This window comes from Lemur catta, chromosome 9 (genome assembly GCF_020740605.2).
Source record: "Lemur catta isolate mLemCat1 chromosome 9, mLemCat1.pri, whole genome shotgun sequence".
Taxonomy (NCBI): domain Eukaryota; kingdom Metazoa; phylum Chordata; class Mammalia; order Primates; family Lemuridae; genus Lemur; species Lemur catta.
The window spans coordinates 15,603,409-15,624,342 of record NC_059136.1 but is presented as its reverse complement, the minus strand read 5'-3'; the positions used below and the strand labels follow the sequence as shown (position 1 = coordinate 15,624,342).

The 20,934-nt window shown below is 48.2% G+C and overlaps 1 protein-coding gene across 1 annotated transcript in view; it reads left to right on the top strand.

The window, feature by feature from the left end:
• ADAMTS17 (ADAM metallopeptidase with thrombospondin type 1 motif 17) overlaps positions 1-20,934 on the top strand; it is a 280,726-nt gene that overhangs the window by 243,949 nt on the left and 15,843 nt on the right. The window contains exon 19 of the mRNA XM_045561079.1: positions 17,700-17,904. Within this exon, the coding sequence (XP_045417035.1) occupies positions 17,700-17,904 (205 nt within the window). The remainder of the gene's footprint in view (positions 1-17,699; positions 17,905-20,934) is intronic.

The window sequence follows — 20,934 nt, the reverse complement described above, 5'->3', positions numbered from 1 at the left end:
TTCTTTTTGCTTAAGGTTGCTTTGCCTTTATGAGGTCTTCTCGGGTTCCATAGGAAGCATAGAATTATTTTTTCTAGGTCTGCAAAAAATCATGTTGGCATTTTAATAGGGATTGCATTGAATCTGTAGATCACTTTGGGTGGGTAGTATAGACATTTTAACAATGTTGATTCTGCCGATCCATGAGCATGGTGTTTTTCCATCTGTTTACATTGTACTCTGCTATTTCCTTCCTCAGTGTTTCATAGTTCTCCCTATAAATGTCTTTCACCTCCTTAGTTAAATATATTTCTAGGTATTTTATTTTCTTTGTTGCTATTGTGAAAGGTATTGAGTCTTTGATTTGGTTCTCAACTTGACTGAGGTTGGCATATATGAATGCTGCTGATTTGTATATGCTGATATTGTAACCTGAGACTTTGCTGAATTTATTTATCAATTCCAGTAGTCTCTTGGAAGAATCTTTGGGGTTTTCTAGATATAAGATCATATCATCAGCAAAGAGCAATAGTTTGACTTCTTCTGCTCCTATTTGGATACCTTTGATTTCCTTCTCTTGTCTGATTGCTCTGTATATTTGTTGAACTTGAATAAAACTTTTACCTATGAAATATGGTTTGAAACAAAAATAAAAATCTTTGCATACCCAAAAAATAGCAGAGAAATAACATCATGGAAACACAGCAAGTATACCAAAATATACAAAGTAACTATGATTAAATAATATTATAAAGTTGAGAACAAATCTGTTGGAAAGAGCCTAGCTCACCTATTAAAAGAAAAAGATTTTCAAATTGGCCCACAAAGCAAGGCCCAACTATATGCTGTATATGCAAGAAACATACCTAAAAGAAAGTAATACAGAAAGGCTAAAAATAGAGGATAGACAAATATATACCAGGGGAATAAAAACAACAAGAAAGCAGGAGTAACAATCGTAATTTTAGACAAAGATTTCAATCCAAAAAGCATTAAATGTAACAAAGAAGGAAACTTATGTTAAAAGCCTTAGTTCACAATGAAGATATAACAGTTATAAATATTTATGCCCCAAATAACACAGCAACCATTTATGCAAAGCATAAACCATAGGAGATGCAAGAAGATATAGATAAAAATTTATTGGTTATAGGAGACATTATTAACACACTACTCTCAATGTGAAACAGATTAAGTGGCAAGCAGACCAAAAATAAGGATATAAAAGATCTAAACAACATAGTCAATAAAGTAAGTCATATACATAAAACACTACACTCTGATAAAAGAGAATACACTTTTCCTCTCAAGTGTACATAGAACATTCACAAAATATGATCATATATTTGGTCATAGAGAAAACATCAGTAGGTTCCATAAAGTTAAAATATTATAGGGCAATACTCTTTGACCACAAAGCTATAAAGCTCAAAATTAATAAATGTTTTTAAAAAATACAGAAGCCCCTCTACCTAGAAATAAAAATATACAGGATATGGCACCCACATTTGACAATAACTCAAAAGTGGGCGCCCTGGGGTGTCCACTGATATTAACTCAGTCTGAGCATTTAAGCTGTTCCTTTGTTCACTCACTTAACGGATGTATACTGAGTGCTTCCTGTGTGCCAGATACTGTGTCCAGTCTGAGGCTAACCTAGGATGAAGAGGCTCCTCTCTGTCTTCCAGAGCTTCCTTCTTGGGGGAGAGACCAAAAGAGAAACAGGGCAGTTCCATCCCTGTAGGAATAGCCCGTGCCCTGCTGGGATTTGTGCCAAGGCATGTTGAGGCACCTGGAAGTGATGGTTCTGTTGTGTCACACCAGCACTGCTGGAGTGTGATTTGGTATTCAATGATGGACAGGGAGAGCTCAGTCCACCTCACCTCTCACTGGCTGTGTGACCCTGAGCAGGTTACTTTAGGGGAGCTCCCATTTCCTCATCTATTATAATTGGGAGTCGAGTGAAGACTAAAGCATGTAACATCTGGCATGAAGAAGGATCCAATTAGTATTGTTCATATTGTTTATTTACTTGAGACTGGTCAGGTTACAGCCAGGCATGTATTTGTTGAAGCCACATGCTGAGGAAACATTGGCTAGGTCTGTCCAAAGCAGGAGAGGTCAGGGGAGGGCTGGTGGCCCGGATTCTGCTGCCTCATGATGAACAACTGAAGGGCTGTGTGCATGGGCCCAAGCTAAAGGGAGGCATAAAAGGGCTTTCAGAGACCTTTTTGTCCCAGTGCCTGTGCATACGTAAAGCATTGTCACCTAGAGAACAAGCCTCTTCTGATGCCTAGCAGGCTAGTGGGGCAGAGATCCAAGCAGGTCCCCACTGGCCTTCCTAATGTGCTGTTGCTCATCACCTTGGATCCAGAACTTCCATTTCCACCCTTTAGAAATCATCCAAAATATGGACAAAGTTGGTAACTACCCAAAAGTCTAACAAGTATGTACCGGTCAAGTAATTTATGGCTTTGTCTGTATGACAAAGTATCATGCAAGCATTAGAAAGTCAATCTTTAGAAAAGATTTTTGATCCCATAGGAGTTTCTTCTCTTATCAGTAGTGATGTAGAGTATAAAATGATTTGTTTGTAGTATGAGATCAACATTAAGGAAAATATATTTGAGAAAAAAGACTAGGATCACATGTGTTCTTTGGTTCTCTTGCTTTATATTTTTGTATACCTCCCAGATTTTCTACAGTTTGCGTGAATTATAATTTCTACTAGGTAAACAGAAAATATGGCTATGGAAGAGATTTCTATTATGAAATGAGTGAAAGTATAGACCAAGATCCCCTGGAGATGAGCACAAAGATCATTTTAGTGAGCTCTGGGTCACTTCTCAGTTTTCTTCATTGACAACCTTAGAATTCAATTAAATTATAAACACATTTGTGGGGTCCTTAACAAGCACCAGGCTCTCTGCTGCTAACGGTCCTTCAGAAGAGGTAGGGATAAGGACTTGGACAAGGACCATCCACAGCAAAACGTGACCAGGCCTTTGTGGCTGAAGGAAGGAAGTCTGGACCCTGAGTGACCCTAAGTATAGCACTTCTCCAGGGAGTGGGACATTCTCTACAGTTCTCCAAATAAAATCATCTGCTGCTTGCCTAAAAACAAAATTGACAACCTTCTCGAGGAGGAGGAGAAGGGAAAACATGTCACAGAACTCATTTGGACACGACTTGACATAGGAGTCTCTTCTCTCAGGGTCTTGAAGGCAGAATGGGGGCTGGCCAGTGTCCTGTGGGCCTCTTGATGGGAAATCCTTAAAGCCCAAGTAGACAGAAACATCTTTGCTGAGCAGACAAATAGGAAACTGTTTTTTAAAACTCAAGGAGAAGCAGCAGTGTTCTAGTGAAAACATTATCTGACAGGATACTTGCTGAACACGTCTCAAAAGCATACGGGGTGATTTAATGCCATGGATCAAATAAAGCCAGATATAAAATGAATCTCTTTCCTTTCTGCTCGGAGGACTCGGGGACATGGTTTCTGTAGCTCATTAACTATTTAAGTTATTAACAAACTATTATTTTCAATTGAAAGTGGTTATGGTATTCATTATTTCCTCTCATGCCAGGATTCTGCAATTTACTCAGAACATGAATTAGCCAAAGCAGTCCAAAGTTTCTGAATAGTTCTGGACCAGGTTCCACTGCCTTTGGCTCAGCAAGCCAGGCAGGGATGGGTGGCTGAAGGTCTCCGTTACATAATTTACTGAGAACTTAATTGAGACTAATTACTGTCTCTCATTTGCCTGCCTGAAGAACATCTGCCCAGCAGCTGCTGTGACTCCATTTGGTTGGGATGTTTGAATCTTCCTGTGAAGTGAAATAAAGGGCATGAATATTTTATTGTAGATTTATCCCACTGTCACTTTTTATAGGAAACTGCTGGTTGTTTTATTAGCCAGCAGCATGGATATGCACCGTCTCTCCAACATGCTGGAGCCGAGGTTTAGGGTGTGCTCAGAACACGCTGCCTTCGTGAGGTCCAGCCCTGGGAGGTGTGGCCAAAACAGTGCGTGTCGGGTGCTGTGTGTACAGACCCTTTGTGATGTGCCTGAATCGATCCAGAAGGTGATCCCAGATGATACCAGGTTGACCGGATGTGATCGATAGTTGGCATCCCCATGTGAGAAACGAATGAGTACAAGGCTTTCACCCCATTTCACAAATAGAAAAACTGAACCTGGGGGAATTTCAGTAGCCAAGATCAACCAAGACTAAGCCAGTGAGCCCAGACAGTATCTAGGATCGAGCCTCTTGACTCCTAGGGGTCTCTAAGCCATAGCAAGGTTAGAATAGTGGGGGAGGGGGAGACAGTATCATTTAGACCCTTTGGAGAGCCTTAGAAGTGCCAGCGGTGGAAGAAGACACATCTAGGACCTGTGGAGGAAGCTCAAGGAGGAGCATGCACTTGCCATCTACCACCTGAGAGAAGCGAGGGGGCTGTGCAGGCAGAGGGAACAGGGCCAGCATCTCAGGGTCAGGGAATATCCAGCAGTCCAGGAGGAAAGAGCACGTGCAACTGACCAATGCAGAGAGATGAGGCTGGTTTCCCTTATCTTAATCTATCCTAATTCTTATTTTTCTTGGTGTAGACTCTTTTTTTTTTTTTTTTTTTTTTTGCTTACCCAATCAAACAGTCAAAGAATCCTGTAATCCTTGGGTGTAGCAACAGAGAAGCATGGGCTGAATGAATGACTAAATCATCAGACTGGGCCTTAAATGCTAGAGGCCCAGGATATGAAAGATATTAGGCATGAGGGAGCCATCGAAGGTTTTAGAGTGAGGAAGCAGCATGACTGAAGCTGTGGCAAGATTACTTGGCAAGGAAAAGAGATTGCATGTGGGGAGGCCAGTTAGGAGACTTGTTATAGTACCCCAGGTAAAGGTAGACACGGACACGGGGAGCGGGAGGCAGATTTGAGATCCCTTAAGGGGGTTGGCTTGGTGAGACTTAGCAATTGCTTGGACATAGCACAGACAGCAGTCCAAACTGACCCCCCCATGTGATCACACGTCTCGTCTTTGGAAAAGGAGTGGCCACAGGACTTCGGTGATGGGAATAGAAGAATGGGTTGTGACCATGTGCACCCACCCTGAACCACAGGCATGGTGGGACTCCCTGCTGTCCTTCAGACTGTCGATCACACAGGCCTGAAGCTCCCAAGGTGGAGAGTCAGGGGTCCTCTGCATCACAGTGTTCGTGGAAACCGTAGCATAGGTGAGGTCTGCAGAACAGTTATCTTTACGTGAGCTGTGAGAGCAAAAGATGGAACGGAGGGGAGGGAAGAGCCAGCTCAGAGAATGCGGTGGGAGGCGGCGACCAAGAAGTAGAAGGCAGAGTGGCAAGCGCCCCCAGCACCTGGAGGCCCGGGAAGAAGCCAGCAAAAACAAGGAAGAATGTTGTCAGAGTTAAAGTGTCAAAGGTGTCATCTGTACTAAAGATCGTTGTGACAAGTTACGCTCAACAGGCACCCAGAGTCACTTTAATTAGCTCAGGAAGGCAGACGCTGTCAAATGCCAACCACTGAGTCAGGATTTGGGTCCCCAGGAACAAGCTGTCTCCACATGGCTCCCACCTGGATGTCTGTCACCCCCAGGCAGTCTCTTTTCAAGTTTACTGTGGACGTGGCCTTCATAAGCCATGACCACCAGGGCCACTGCTTCTAACGCAGCAGCATGTTATGAGGCACCAGGAACTCAAAATAGACCAGCAGACAGTCACCTCGGAGATCGTTGTCAAGGGGCCTCACTGGCTCCTGAGTGCCGGGGGAGTCCGGGACAGTGTGGCTTGAGTTAAAGGTGGTGTGGGTGGGGATTTGGGCAGAGCTGTGACTTCCCCTGCTGGTAAAGCTGTGTGCCAGAACCCTCGCAGGGCCAGCCCTGAGCCCCAGGCAGCCGGCTTGGTCGTGTTGGAGCCCTGCCTCTGCCCCTCCGCAAGCAGCAGCTGCGGGAGCCCTTCCCCTTTGTCCCCCTTCCAGGACGCACAGAGCTGGCTCGCTCAGACTCCTGAGAACCACCCCTAGGAACATTTTCTGAGAGTCTTGTGAAATTCTGAGCATTTTCATAGCCAGAGCCGGGCAGCGGCAGGGGTGGGATGCTGGGGAGGTCTGCTTGGATGCTTTCACGTTGAATAACTCCGTGGGGCTGGGCAGCTGGGCTGGCCGGGCAGGGACTCCCGCTGGTGTTAATCAGGCCTCCGGGTGTTTTCTGCAGCCCGCTTGGTTCCGGGCTTTGGTGTTTCTGGCGGGTACTGCCGTTCCGACTGGTGTCCTGGGAAAACCATGTCACATAGTTAATCCGTGGGAGTCTTTTTTTCCAAATCTTAAGACAAAATGCTTGGAGCTAACCTGTTAAGCCAACTTGAAGGCAAGGGAGCATGTGCGGGTAGTAGGTGATCAAAACAAAGCAATGTCAGAGGGCCCGTGTGGCAAGCCAGCGTGTAGTGTCATCTCCAGGTGAGAGCTGGAGGGAGACACGCATCCGGCCACTTGGGTTTAGGTGCAAAACCGCCACAGCCACCGGGTCGGGATATTTAAATGTAAAGTCCTAGACTGGAGGCCACAGTGCCAAATTCCACAGCAGAGATGCCTTGGCCCACACAGGCATCTTAAGGTTTTAGAATTCATTTCCAACATTTTTAAATCCAAAGATTGCAATAAGACTCTGGATTTTCAGCTTTAGTTTTAAAAATGAAAGGTGTGGCAACACTTGACCACATGGCCACCGTGGACTGGATCCCAGCGTCTGCCCCTTATGCCAGACCCATGTGCTCAGTTGACCACAGTCTCAGCCACTCTGTGCAGCCAAGGTCAGTAGTACATACGGGCCTGACTACAGCTTCTGTAAGTATTTTTCTTATATAAATTTTCATTTGTACGGAAAAGTACTGAGATTAACTAATCCACACCTCCCAATTTTAATAGATCTTCACAATTGTTGTACTTGTTCACACCTTTTAAGTGATAATATGTTACAGACACATTGAAAGTCCTCTTTGACTCCTCCCCAAGCCCGTTCGTAACCCTCCTTCTCCCTGTTGGTATATATGCTTCACATTTTTACTATATATGTATGTATCCACCCCCCCCAAAAGAGTATTGTCTGGCATGTTGTAAAGAGTCTGTTAGCATATGTACATCCATCTTGCCTCTGGAAATTGTCCATGTCACCGCTGTAGCTCTGGTGTGTCCACTTTCTTTATATTATTTCATGTTCTATATTTATTCATTCCACCATTGATGGACATCTAGGTGGTTTGCTATTTGGGGTTTATACAGTTATGTAGTGAACATCCTTGTGCAGTTTCTTTGGGTACATGTACAAGAACCTGTTCCCCTAGAAGTGGGATTGCTGAGTCATAGCTTATATACACCTTGAACTTTACCTGTAGATACTGTCTCACCAACACTATGAAACTTCCATTTCTCCACTCATGGCCAAATCTGGTTTAGTCACATTGTTCAGTGATGCCAATCTGATGGGCATGAAATGGTGCCTTATTGTCTGATTTTTTAAATCTCCTGCTCTGTAGTGAGGTTTGGTATTGGCATATGTTTGAGAGATACTTACTTTCTTCTTCTGTGATTTATTCTCCTGTTCTTTGCCCATTATCTGATTGGGCTATATTTTCCTAATTGATTTGTGTAGTCAGCCTTATAAAGGAAGAGAATTCTGACACATGCTACAACATATATGAACGTTGAGGACATTTTGCTGAGTGAAATAAGCCAGACACAAAAGGACAGATACTATGTGATTCCACTTATACAAGGGTCCTAGAGTAGTGAATTCACAGAGACAGAAAGTAGAACAGTGGGTGCCAGGGGCTGGAGAGAGAAGGGAGTGGGGAGTTAGTATTTAATAGGGACAGAGTTTCAGTTTGGGAAGACAAGTTTTTGAGGTGGATGGTGGTGATGGTTATATAATAATTTGAATGTACATAATGCCATTCAACTGCACACTTACAAATGGTTAAGATGGTAAATTTCATTATGTATATTTTACCACAATAAAAAATACACTATGAGATGTCACTTTACACCCACTAAGATGTTTATGATCAGAAAAGGCAGACAGATGATAGCAGTATTTGTGAGGATATAGAGAAGGTAGAACCTTCGTACACTGCTGGGAATGTAAAATGGTGTCACTGCTATTGAAGACGGCCTGGCATCATCAAATTGTTAAACAGAGAGTTCCTGTGTGATCCAGCAATTCTGTTCTAGGTATATACCCAAGAGAAATGAGAACATACATCCATACAAAAACTCATGCACAAATGTTTATAGTAGCTTTATTCAACATTGCCAAAATGTGGAAACAACCCAAATTTTCATCAACTGATGAATGGATAAATGAAATGTGGTATATCCATTCAATAAAATATTATTTGGTAATAAAAAGGAATGAAGTACAGATATACTTCCACAATATGGATGAACCTTAAAAACATCAGGCTAATCGAAAGAAGGTAGTCACAGTACACCACATATTAAATGACTCCACTTCTATGAAACATCCAGAATCAGCAAATCTATGGAGACCATGGATTTAGGATTGTCCAGAACTGGGAGGGATGGGAAGGTACTGAAGGATGCCAACTAAAGGGTGTCTTTTTGGAGTGATGATAATACTCTAAAATTGATTGTGGTGGTGACTTCATAACTCTGAATATTGTGAATTATACTCTTTAAATGGATGAGTTGTATGGTATGTGAATTATATCTTCATGAAACTGCTGATAAATGGCTCTGCCACCTACTAATGCATGACCTTGAACAAGCCACTTAACCTCTCTGTGCCTCGATTTCCTCATCTGTAGAACGGGGTCTGCGTAGGATCACTGCAAGGGTCAAATAAATGGAGGATATGAAGTGCTCAGAACGTTGCCTGGCACATAGGAAACTCTCAAAAATGTAATAATTAGAGAAACTATTTAAGAAACATTTTCCCTTAAGCCATATTTTAGCAAAATATTAAAGCCCTTCTTTCCTACCCCCCACCTCCTCCCTTCCTCTCCTCCTTCCCTTCTTTCTCTTTCTTTCCCCAGCAAATGAGAATAAACCGTAATAGTCCAAGGGCCTTTTCAGGAAAACATGGAAATATCTCAGATCCTGGGCAATCGCCTATCTCAATTTTCAGGGGTGAACTAATATACTCAAGCCTAGAAATTAGTGTTTTTTAAATCACGATTGGAGGCTGAAAGCTGTTTCTTTCAGTAGTGCTCATTATTAACCCTACAGAAGAGAGCTTTCTCTGCACCGCTGGGCCTCTCTGCAGGCAGAAGTATCTGCTTCCAGAAAAGCTCATATTCACAGACCTGCACATCACTCCTTACGATGCGCTTCAGATTTTCATTTCCTCTTTTAAAAAACAAAGATGTGAATAATATTACTTTTCGAGGAAATGTATACGAGAACTCATAATTCTCAAGTTTTAAGTGGAGAGAGGCCGTGTGGAACCCTCATGTGCAGCTGTAAAGCGTCCCTCTAGGTCCCCTGGGAGAATATCACAGCCCAGTTCGTTAAGTCACGGTGTACCTCTCCTGCTCCTTCTTTGCAGACATCTGTTCAATAAAAGCAGCCACATATCTTCAGAGATGATATATGGCACATGTTAAAGTTGTGTTTTGATTGTTCTCATAGCAGAGTTGCTGGCTGCAGTCTGCCAGGAGCCGTGAGAGGGACTCGGTGTCAGGCAGACAGGAGAGGCCGATGCTGCCCAGGGTGTTTCCTGGGAAGGGCCTGGGAGCACAGGCTCTTGGCTGACCAGCTTCTGTCATGTCCCCTCCCTCCCTCCTGGCCTGCAGCACACAAGGTGAACAAAGTTGCAGGTGCCTGGGAAAAGCCTTGTCTCCCACAGTAAAGCAGAGCAAAGCATTTGCTTTCCCTGGGCCAGATGTTCACAGCCCCATGGACAGTGGCCCTGCACCAGGGAGAAAAGGGAGGGACGCACATCCCTGCAGCCCCCCTGCAAGGCATCTGCCACGTGTTTATCGGCCGGTTCTCACAGACACGCACACTGCTCTGGCCCCTGTTTTACAGATGAGGAGCCCCAAGCCCAGAGGAGGTGAGTAACTCCCACCAGGATATAGGAGTCAGGGCTCAAACAGAGGCCTGGGGCTGTTTTTCCTATTCCTCCCATTTGGATCATGCAAGTATATTGAAAATTAGGAAAAATTAAGGTGAATTTGTCCATCTCTGGTTTTGGTTTAGAATGTCCACACAGACGCCCGTGCCAGATGGCTTTGGGGGAACAACAGCTCCTCTTAGCACAGCCTATGCCTAGACTGAGAGAATAACAGTCACAGCAGTCGTCACAGCTGGGATTTATCAGGCCTGGGAGGGTCAGGCCGGGCTGACCACTGCATAGTGGTCACCTCAGTCACACCTCCAACATGCTGCCCATGAGATGAGAGCTAATACTAACATTTTACAAAGAGGGAAACTGAGGCTCGAATGCCAACTCCTCCCAGGTCACACAGCTGGGAAGTCAGTGTAGTGAGGACATGAGTCCTGGGCCTGTCTGGCTGCAGGGTCCTTCTGAGAACTGGGAGTGTCTGACTTCAGGGCGCAGGACCTTTACACCCAGAGTGTTCATGATGAGGCTGGTCAGGTGCGGTCCCTGCAAGTGTGAGTATATGAATGAAAAAAGAAAGCTCTGGATTAGGGCACGGAGGACCCACCTGCCTAGGAGCTGAGCATCGTTGGGCCAGTCCTGCTGCCTCTCCAAGTCAGGCTTTCTGCAGAGGAGACCAGCGGGCCTCATGCCCCTTCCTGTACAGTGGGCTTGAGATCCATATGGCGGTGGGAAAGGACTGGGCACAAACAAGAGGGATGACTGTGCCTGCGTTGGGGTCACGGGGCTGACCCCATGGGGCTCAGTGTGAGCCTGCTCTCTCAGACTTGCTCTTGGCAGAGAATGAACAAGTGAGAGCTTTGCTCCGTGCAGCTTTGCAAATCAGACCGCCCACGTCTCCCCGGGACAGGAATGGATGAGATTGCTCTTCACATGGGACTTTTTCAGGGTGTTGTCACCAAGCAGCCCAGCCTGTCACCAAATCCCAAAGAGAGCCAGCAGCCTAGCCTGGCTGAGCCTGTCCCCGCCCCTCCAGGTTCCTCCCACCTGCTGGGTCCTGGGCTTCCGTCCCCTGTGGCTGCCTGAGTCTTGGATATTGACCCTGAGGACCATGGGCCCCATCGTTTAGCCCCCGATGACTTTTCCTTGAGGCACCACCTGTGGACAGGGGCGGCCCTTCCAGACAGATGTGTCCAGAGAGGAACTTCCCAGTCTGTTCCCGAGCAGCTGCTTCTGCCCCTCAGCCGAGCTCAGAGCTTCCCCTCACCTGCACGTGTCTTCCTGCCTCTTCCCTTCCGCATGCAGCGTGGTATGCAGCATGCTTGGCCACGGTCTCTCAGGCCTCTGTGCCGCCACTCTGATTCCAGGGTGCCTCTGGAGTGATGAGACTCCTCCCTCACCTCTACTGCCAGGGCAGGCCCAGTGTCCAAAGCTCAGATGTCACCCAAGATTGAGGGTCTGCAGAGCCCATTCTGCAGGTACGAGACCACATTGTTCAAGAGGCGTCGCGCCCCCGCCTCCCTTCTTCATCCCCTTCTGTCCCTGCTTCGAGCTGAGGCCTCTTCTGGGCCAGCAGCCTCTCCTTGGTGCCAAATCCAAAGAATGCTTTCCAGGGTCCCATTCCCCTTCCCGGTGTCCCCTCCACACTCCTCCCGCCCTCCTGTGCCTGTCAACCCTGTCCCCTTCCCATCCCTATTCCACCCTAGCTGCTTGCGCTCCCCAAGCCCTGCCCTCCGGCCTCTCTTCCCCATCTAAGCTCTCTGGATGAGTCATTCTCACTGTGGTTTCTTCCCAGAGACCTTGCTCATGACTCCCCAACCCTGTGTCTCCAACCTGCCTGCGCCCCCACTGCAAACTATAGGAGCAGACCCTTCCCGACGCCTGCGCTCAGCGGCCCAGCCGCCCCTCAGCCCGACCCTCTGAAGCGGCGCCCACCGTTTGCCCCGGGCCAGCTCCTTCCCTCGTGCTTCCTATCATGAAGGATCCACCCATGCCTCGGGCTGTCAGGACCCTGAGCTTGGCTCTGTTGGCTCCTTTCTCTGCTTGACCCCACAGTCCCAAAGCCCTGGCACCTCCACCCTCTAAGGGCCTATTGTCCATCTCCCCACTACTGCCTTGGGAAAGCCATCGTTTTGCCCCAAGGCACTACTGGAGGCACCCAAAGCCTCCTCTGTCCCACCCCAGCCTATAGGACCCTCCCAGGACCAGACATCCCAGACTGGCATCTGTACCCGCACTGCCCCTCCTGGACATCTCGTGGGCAGGCTCCCTCTGTCCAAGCACTGAGCCCTGCTGCTTTGGTTGGACAACTTCACTTTGACCTTCAGGACCCAAATCAAGTTCCATTTCCTTCCCAGAGCTTGTCAGAGGGTAAGGACACTGCCTGCTTATATGTTGCCCCCTCCAAGGGCCACACACTTGATGAGTTCCGTGCAGGTGGGGACACTGAGCCGAGTGTCCCAGCTCTTGGGTCAGGACTCGGCATGAGGTTGGCACTTGTGTCTGGGGAACAAACAAGCTGAAGTTGAGCAAATTAACCACCCCACTGGCTGTTCTCCCTCTGGCTCGCCCAGCAGCTTCCTGGAGCTTCTGGGGCTGTTTGTTGTCCTTCATTTCCTGTTGTGACATTGTATGTGTGGCTCATTTGTGTGCCCTGCCTGGAAGTTGCCAGTCTCTGTAACAGATGCTTGTAGAATCACGTGAGGCATCTTGTTTCCTTACTTTGGTTGATTTAGCAAATGTAGGGAACATTCCTAGCACACAGACTGGCACAGATTGGTGTTCAGCCAGTGTCAGAGCCTGCTTTTCCACCCGTTTAGGGGAGGGAGAAAGTTGACAGTTGACCCCTTGTACAAACTGCTCGTTAGCTCAGATTTTGAGTACATCTCGTGCTGTTTTTTTTATGATTTAAGGTTGTTGAAAATAAATGACCTTCCACTGTCCTCTTTTTTGGCTGTCTGTATTTGAGAGCCACTCTATGTTCAACATAAAGTAACTGTGTCAGAAGAATGTGACCCTGATGATGCCACTGGTTTTTTATGACAACTAAGTCACATCTCAGTAGCTCTCACAGGCTTTGCCTCATTGAAATCTCAACCAAATCAAGATGTAAATAGAAGCTGAATTTTCAATAGAAGCCGAAATTTCTCATAGCTATGAATGTGTTGGGTCTGTGGTAGGCAGTGTAATGGCCCCAAAGACGTCCACATCCTAATCCCTAGAACCTGTGAATATGTTACCTTGCCTGGCAAAGGGGAATTAAGGCTGCAGAGTGCATTAAGGTTGTGTCCTAACCCCCAGTATCTTAGGATGTCACCTTATTTGGAAGTTGTAATTAGTTAAGATGACATTGTACTGAAGTAGGGCGGGCCCCTAATCCAACATGACTGTGTCCTTATAAGAAGACGGCCACGTAAGGACACAGACACACAGGGAGAACACCGTGTGAAGATGAAGACAGAGACTGGAGTGGTGCTTCTACAAGCCAAGAAATGCCAAGGATAGCCAGCCATCGCTGGAACGTGGGAGAGAGATACAGGACAGGTTGTTCCTCAGGGTCCTCCAAAGGGACCAACCCTGCCAACACTTTGATTTTGGACTTTTTGTCTGCAGAACTTGATAGAATAAATTTCTGGGTATTTTTAGCCACCCAGTTGGTGGTAATTTTTTTCAGCAATCCTAGCAGACTAACACAAGTTGGTAATCAGCTGGCATTCAAATAGAGAAATTATCTGGGTGGGTCCAGTGTCATCACAAGGATCCTTCAATGTGGGAGACAGGGCAGAAGAGAAGCTCAGAGTGATGCGGTGTGAGAAAGATGCACCTGACGCCATTGGCCTCAAAGGTGGAAGAAGAGGCCGCAAGCCAAGGCGTGCGGGCAGCGTCCAGCTGGAGAAGACGAGGAAACAGACTTCCCTGGAGTCTCCAGTGGGAGTCGGCCCTCCTGACACCCTGACTGTAGACCAGTGGGACTCGTGTCAGACTTCTGACCCCAGAGCTGTAAGAGACTCAATCTCTGTTGGTTTTGCACCATTAAATTTGTGGTAATTTGTTATAGCAGCAATTTAAAAAGAATAAAGGGTCTCATACAATCACTGAGCCGCTCGAAGTATCTCATTGGAACGATTTAATGTGAAGTACATGCAGAGAAACGGAGTCCGTGGCGGACGGAGAAGCAAGTAGGGTCTGTTCTGACTCCTCCAGAGGAACCAGAGAAAGGGTGACTTGCACTAGAGACGTGTTAACTGTGACTTCCTAAAGAATTACAGTTTCATGGCTTTTAAGAAGAGCTGCTAACTCAAACTTGGCTAATAAATTTTGCTGTTAAAGTTTTTAGGGGTCATGAGTGAAAAAAAATAGCGCTTAAGTTGTAATTGGAATATAAATGGTTTTACAGAACTGCAGTCCCTTTCCCAAATGACTGGATTTGGAATCAATGTGATTTTATGGTAATGTTCAGTTGTATGATGTTCAGGTGTTGTCGATGGGCTCCTGGGGCCAGGGTGTTCGAGTGAAATGGTTTCTCTCAGCTACACCTGAACTGCCCGCCCTGGGCAGGAGCACTCGCAGGTACCAGGTATCAGCACAAAGCTGAAAACTGGTCTCTTTCCTTGTCTCGCCTTTGCCTGCCTGGGGCTTGGGAAATGCTTCACTTCTTTGCTTTTTTCCACCTGTTTACCACCTGCTCCTAACCCCCCACTGCTATCATCTTTTTTTTATTTAATTGTGGTAAAATATACATAAATAAAGCTGACCATCTTAATCCTTTTTAAGTGGACATCTCAGTGCATTAAGTACATTCCCAGTGTGCAGCCGTCACCACCATCCAACCACAGAACTTCTCCATCTTCCCAAACTGAAACTCTGTACCCACGAAACACTGACCCCAGCCCCTCCTCGCCCCAGCCCCTGGCACCCTCCACCCTACTTCCTGTCTCTGGGAGTTTGATGACTCCAGAGACCTCATGTAAGTGGAACCACGTGGTATTTGTCCTTTGTGACTAGCTTATTTCACTCAGTATAATGTTTTCAGAGTTCACCCAGGTTGTAGCATGTGGCAGAATCCTGGTCCTTTGGACAACTGGATAATATTTCCTTGTGGTCACACCATGCATTGTTTACACATTCATCCTCCAGTGGACACTTGGGTTGTTTCAACCTTTTGGCTATTGTGAATGATACTGCTATGAACATGGGCATGCAAGTATCTTACCATTACCATTTTTTAAAAATCTATCACGTGTCAGGGAATGACAAATAGCTACTGAGTCAAGCAAGATACCATAGCCTACCTGATTCCGGGCCAAGGTTCCTGACCAAGACTCAGCTCAGACATCACCTCCCCTGGACTCTGGCCCTGAGGCAGAGCGAGCCACCTCCCTCCAGGCCACCGAGGCCTGTGCTCACCTCCACCTTGCAGTGAGCCACCTGCTGCTGGTCTGGCCAGGTGTCGGGTTCCTGGGGACTGAGCCACACTTGCACCTGTGCATCTAAAACCCCGGGCAGAGGTGGGATGCAGGAGTTGAGGGAGGAAGTAGGGGTGTGAGGTGAGGGGTGTGCCCCGAGCTGCCTGGTGTGTGACCAGCAGCTGTGATGCATCCATACTCGTTTCTCAATTGAGAGACTAATGGTCCTGCGTGGTAGGGGCAGGAGGCTGCTTTGGTGGCAGGTAGAGCTTGTTTGAATCCCAGCCACTCCTGGGAAATGGGAGGTCATCAGTACATCTGGCAATGACCATCGAACTCTGAGGGAGTAGTGGGGGTAGCCACTTTCCACAGCCTCAGGAGAGGGGTGAATGGCGGAGACCCCCGGCTCAGGAGCAAAGCGTCATACACGGCTCCATCCGCGTCTACCTGTGCTGGGGGCTATGCCATCCATCCCTCTGCAAGGCCCTGGGCCGCAGCAAGGAGGGAGGTCGTGAGGATGCTTCTGGAAAGGGTTGGACGGCAGGAAGGAGAGGTGCATGGGCTGTTTTCCATTCTGCCAGCAGAGGCAAAGGAGAGAAGAGGCTGGAAGGCCATTCCTCGCAGCTCTGCGGAGCCTCACCTGTGAACACCCCTCCCAAGTCAGTTTCTACAAATTGCCCAAATCGAGAAATCATTTTTGTGGAAAGCCTCTTGGATATACAAAACCTTTTGAATGAAATTTTTTTCACATTCCTCTTGAGTCTCTTTCCCTGCAGACCTGACTTTTCAATTCAGTGATGGAGTGGGGGGTATAGACACGTGCTGGTCAGGACTGCTGAACCTCTCCCAACCTTCCCCCCAGCGCCCCCCAGCCCTGCCACCCCATGTGTCCTGGGCATGACCTCTGTGTGGACCACAGTCACCACCCAGATCCCACCTTCTCCCTCCCTCCCCTGCTCCCTCCCTCCCCCAGCTGCACTGGACTCCTTGTCGCTGCTCCTCCAGGCCCTTTGCACCCGCCGGGCCCTCTGCCCAGAAGCCTTTCTCCAGATGGCCGTGGGGCTCAACTTCCTCCCAGGCTCTGCTCAGGTGCCAGCTTACCAGCGAGACCGTCCTCACTACTGTGTAAAACAGAGCTCACCACACCTAGTCCCTGTTCTGCCTAATGCTGCCGGACTTGTCACTAAAGCATTTGTGACCATGTGGCATAGTCTCTATTCATAGGTAGTGCCTATGTTATGTGTGCTGTGCTATGTTGTATTATATTTGTTCACTGGTTTGTCGTCCATCCCCATGAGAATGTAAGCTCCCGACGGCAGGGACTTTGTTTCAGTCACTGCCTCATTGTCAGAACCCGGACTGTGCCCAGGCATGAGGGAGGCCCCCCATAAACATGCAGTGTGTGGGTGGAAGGCTGAGCAGGTCAGCCAGAACTGGACAGCAACGGGTGCTGGCACCATGCGGTGCCCACTCGAAGTGCCCTGCAGGAGGGGAACTGCCACAGATGTTCCTAAACAGTGGGGCAGCTCATCGTGGTCAGGTTTGGTTTCAGGTGGAATTCAGGATAGTTTTGACTATTGAGGAAAAGCTGAATCGCTGTCAGACCCAGCCCTCCAGGGGTCAAGGTGCCTTGTCAAGTGGTGAGCTCCTGGGAGCTTGGACTGTTGGAGGCAGGACAAGAGAGAGGGCAAAGCTGGCCGGCTCAGCCAGGGACCAAGTAGGTGACATCTCTGTGTCACACAACAATGTCAGATTGTGTTGTTGCAGAGCACAGGCTGAATTGGGACCTGCTGTTCTCCTGGCAGAGGGCAAGAAAGAAAGCATCAGCGCCAAACCACATAGCCACATTCAGAGCTTCTGCCAGGATGTGGCCGGCAGCACTGTCCACTCACACCCTGTTGCACGAAGCACATCCCGTGACAAGAGCAGGGATATGTAATGCCACTCCCGGGACGGAAGTGACCAGATAGCTCCATCTGCCACAGGGTGCTGTGTGCAGAAAGAATGTGCTGAGGAGGCCGTTGAGCCAGATAACCACTCAGCTCAGCCCCTCTGCTCCAAGGTTCCGGAATTATCGGCAAAGTCAATTGCAGAGCTCCCTGAGTCTGCCTCCATCTCTCCTCCCACAGGCCCTGGATCCATGATCCGTCTGGAAGGCCCTCCGGGGAAGCTGGCCTCTCACCCCATTCATTCTCTCTCTGTCTTTCCTCCCTCTGGCAGGTGGGTGGCAGGCCCCTGGAGCCCCTGCTCGGCGACCTGTGAGAAGGGCTTCCAGCACCGGGAGGTGACCTGCGTGTACCAACTACAGAATGGCACCCACGTCGCCACACGGCCCCTGTACTGCCCAGGCCCCCGGCCAGCGCCGGTGCAGAGCTGCGAAGGCCAAGACTGCCTGTCCATCTGGGAGGCGTCTGAGTGGTCACAGGTGGGTGCCTGGGCTTGCTGCCAGAGCTGAAACCACAGTAAGGGCTTCCAAGCCTCACCCACAGGGACCCCGACACGGCACCTGTCGCCCCATGGTGTTTATGACACATTCCTGTGCCTCACGGCCCTCACCTACCCACAGGCCTGCTCAAAGTTACGTTCTAGCGTGCATAGCCTCAAATTCAGTCTGACATAACAGCGTGTCTGCAGAAGCACCCACACATATGGTACATACCAGGCATTCGTGTTTTTGATGATGTGTATGTTGACACCACAGTGAAAACACTATTTGATCCCATGTCCCACAGCGATTCTCACATAAAGGTGGATACACAGACCCCCACCGACCTTTTAATTCTCCTTTGGGCACATTTGCACCGTAGTGTGGCCAGGCTGGGAAGGTGGTTTCAAAGGCTTCCCTCTAACTCCACAGCAGTGTGTAGATTGCGCAAGTCGCATGCCGGGAGGGACAGCTTTTAGTGTGCCAGTCGCGGTTACGAATCTCATGCCATAAAACATTTTGAAAGAGGTCAGTTAAGCCTAACATTCTCATTTCAAAGGCTGGTCCTGGGAATACGATTCTGTCTTTGTTGATGTCATCCTTCAGGGCTTTGCACTGACTTTGCATCGATACTGATTTTGGTTGGCTATAAAGAACAAAAATCAGCTGAATGAAGGGCAGGCTTCCCCCAGGGTGGAACACCCACTGTAGTCTGGGGAAGCTGAGAGAGGCTCAATCCAAGACACTCTTCAGTGTGGAAAATATTTTTGAAGCTCCCTTTTATTGCCAAACAGTTGGAATTATTTTGAATAAAAAAATTAGTCAGCCCATTTTTAATGAACAAAACGTCTGCCATTGGTTGCTCTAAAACTGATTTTAATTTTCAGACAGATCTTGACATGTACTCATTTAAAGACCCGAGTCTTTACCATTTATGATGTTTTAAGAAAAGAGGGGAGTTTTAAAATTTGGTTTTTGTTTCTTTTTTTCTCTATATGTACTTAGGTTTGTAAGTTTAATATTCAAGGGACTTTCTTTTTCTCCTGGAAGAGTAGAAGTTGGCATCAGTCCCTTCCCTTTCCCCGTCCCAGGTGAGCCGTAGGGAGTCGATGGCCTGGTTCTTGGTCTAAACAAGATTCATGCTCTAACCAGATCAAAACCATACATTTTCCACTCAGACGCTCTTACGGGGAAAAAAAAAAAACGCCTCCTACCAAGCCTGACGTCATCACGTATCATTATGACACTGACGATCACAACGTTTGGAAAATATGAGACAATTGGAGCAAGATTTAAAGAAATTTCCGTGTGTTTGTTATCTCTGTGTATACCTAATGCTAATCCTGAACTGGTGTCCGCACCAGTCAGCCTAATGCTGGCTGAGCCATCGGCTTGAGCAAAAGGCTTCCTTCTAAACATTTCACTTGGAATCAAACCATTCCCCCATGAGAAGCTCATGAAACTGGTATTTCTGCTCCTTCCCCACGTGCTGAAGGCCCAAGAGCCTTTCTCCTGCTGTAAGCAAGTGGGTTTCATTCCTCGTGGGTGGGTTTGTATTGATGGCTTTTGTTCAGCCAGCAGTGTTGATCGCTCACTTCCTGACTTTATTAGAAGGAGGATCAAATATCCAGAAGGAAGCAGAATGTGTGGAGTCCCTCCTGACCTCAGCTTCCAGGCCCCATCCCTGATGGGGAGCAAAGAGAGAACCGGACACCACCCCTCCTGCGTCCCTTCCCCTTGGGAGGTGGTGTCAGCCAGCAGCACCACCCCTCCCCAAGGACAAAGGCTGCCTGCGAATGGGCTGCTGGTCCGAGGGGGCCGAGCCTAGGTTTGCTTGAGAAATGGACTGGACATCCAGTGTTGAAGTGCAAGGGAAAGGAGCAGAGTCGAGCAGATAAGATCCCTTTAAAGCAGCCCCTCACCCCACCCGCAGGATCTAATGCGCCTGCTCTCCCCACTCCCCCAGGGCACATCAGTTTCTGAAGCCTGTGTATTTCTTCTGACACAAACCAGTCTAGATTAGTCTTGAAAGAAAATCCCCCAGGACATTCAGACAGAGAGCCAAAATGAATTCCTAGGAAAGAGGAAGCTAGATACTATTGTGGGCTACATGTTAAGGATAGAAATATTGAGAATAACATTTGTCCTTTGTGGACCTTTTTTTAAGCAGACACAGTAGAATGTTTTTTAAAAGTTGAGTTTGTTGTAACTCTGAGACACTGCTGTTGCCTGCCACATTTTTGGTAAACTGAGCAAGTATGACGTCTCCTTGGCAGAATCCAGCCTTCAGCCCGCTGAGTTACATGTTTGCATCCACGGTGGGGACAGGGCCTCGCAGGGAAGTCACACGCTGGTCCACACCCAGCAAGTCAGAGGGAGGGCTCCCTGGGCCAGCTCCTAGGCTCTGCCCGGGCTCCCTTCTCCTTTGGTTTTGGAGATGGGAAGCGCTCGTGCCGGCCTGGGCACCGTCCCTCCCCGAACCGCTCTGTGGAGTGTGCCAGGAGCAGGCTCCAGACGCCTGGCAGAGTGCCGCTGTGCTTATGTCCTGCCGTCTCTCATCGCTCCCTCGTGCTGCCCGGGGGTATGGGAATGCTGAATTCTGGAAGGCTTGCACGTCCGTTCCTCAGCTCTCAGGCCCCACCCGAGTTCCTCCCCACTGCCCCTTGTCAGGTCTCCCAGGAAGCAAGTAAATGCGCACCGGGAGCATTCCTCTGCTACTATTCTTGGTGTCCACGTTAAAACATTCCCTGGCGCTCTCTGCGAGGCTGGCCCCCCACCTTGTGAGGTTACCTGTGGCTTTGCTTTCTGTCTCCTCCTCTTCCACCCTGGATCAGGCCTGTGCCCCAGGCTGGCCCAGGCAAGGCAGATGGGAGGTGCCAGGGCCTCAGCCCTCTTTGCTCTGGGGGCCTCACCTTGCTCCAGCTGTCCCCTGTCCTCCACTCTACTCGTGATTCCCCCCAGCCATTGCCCTTTGAACTCATGCACTGCACTGGTCTTTTGGACCTAAGGCAGCCACTGAATTGCACTCCC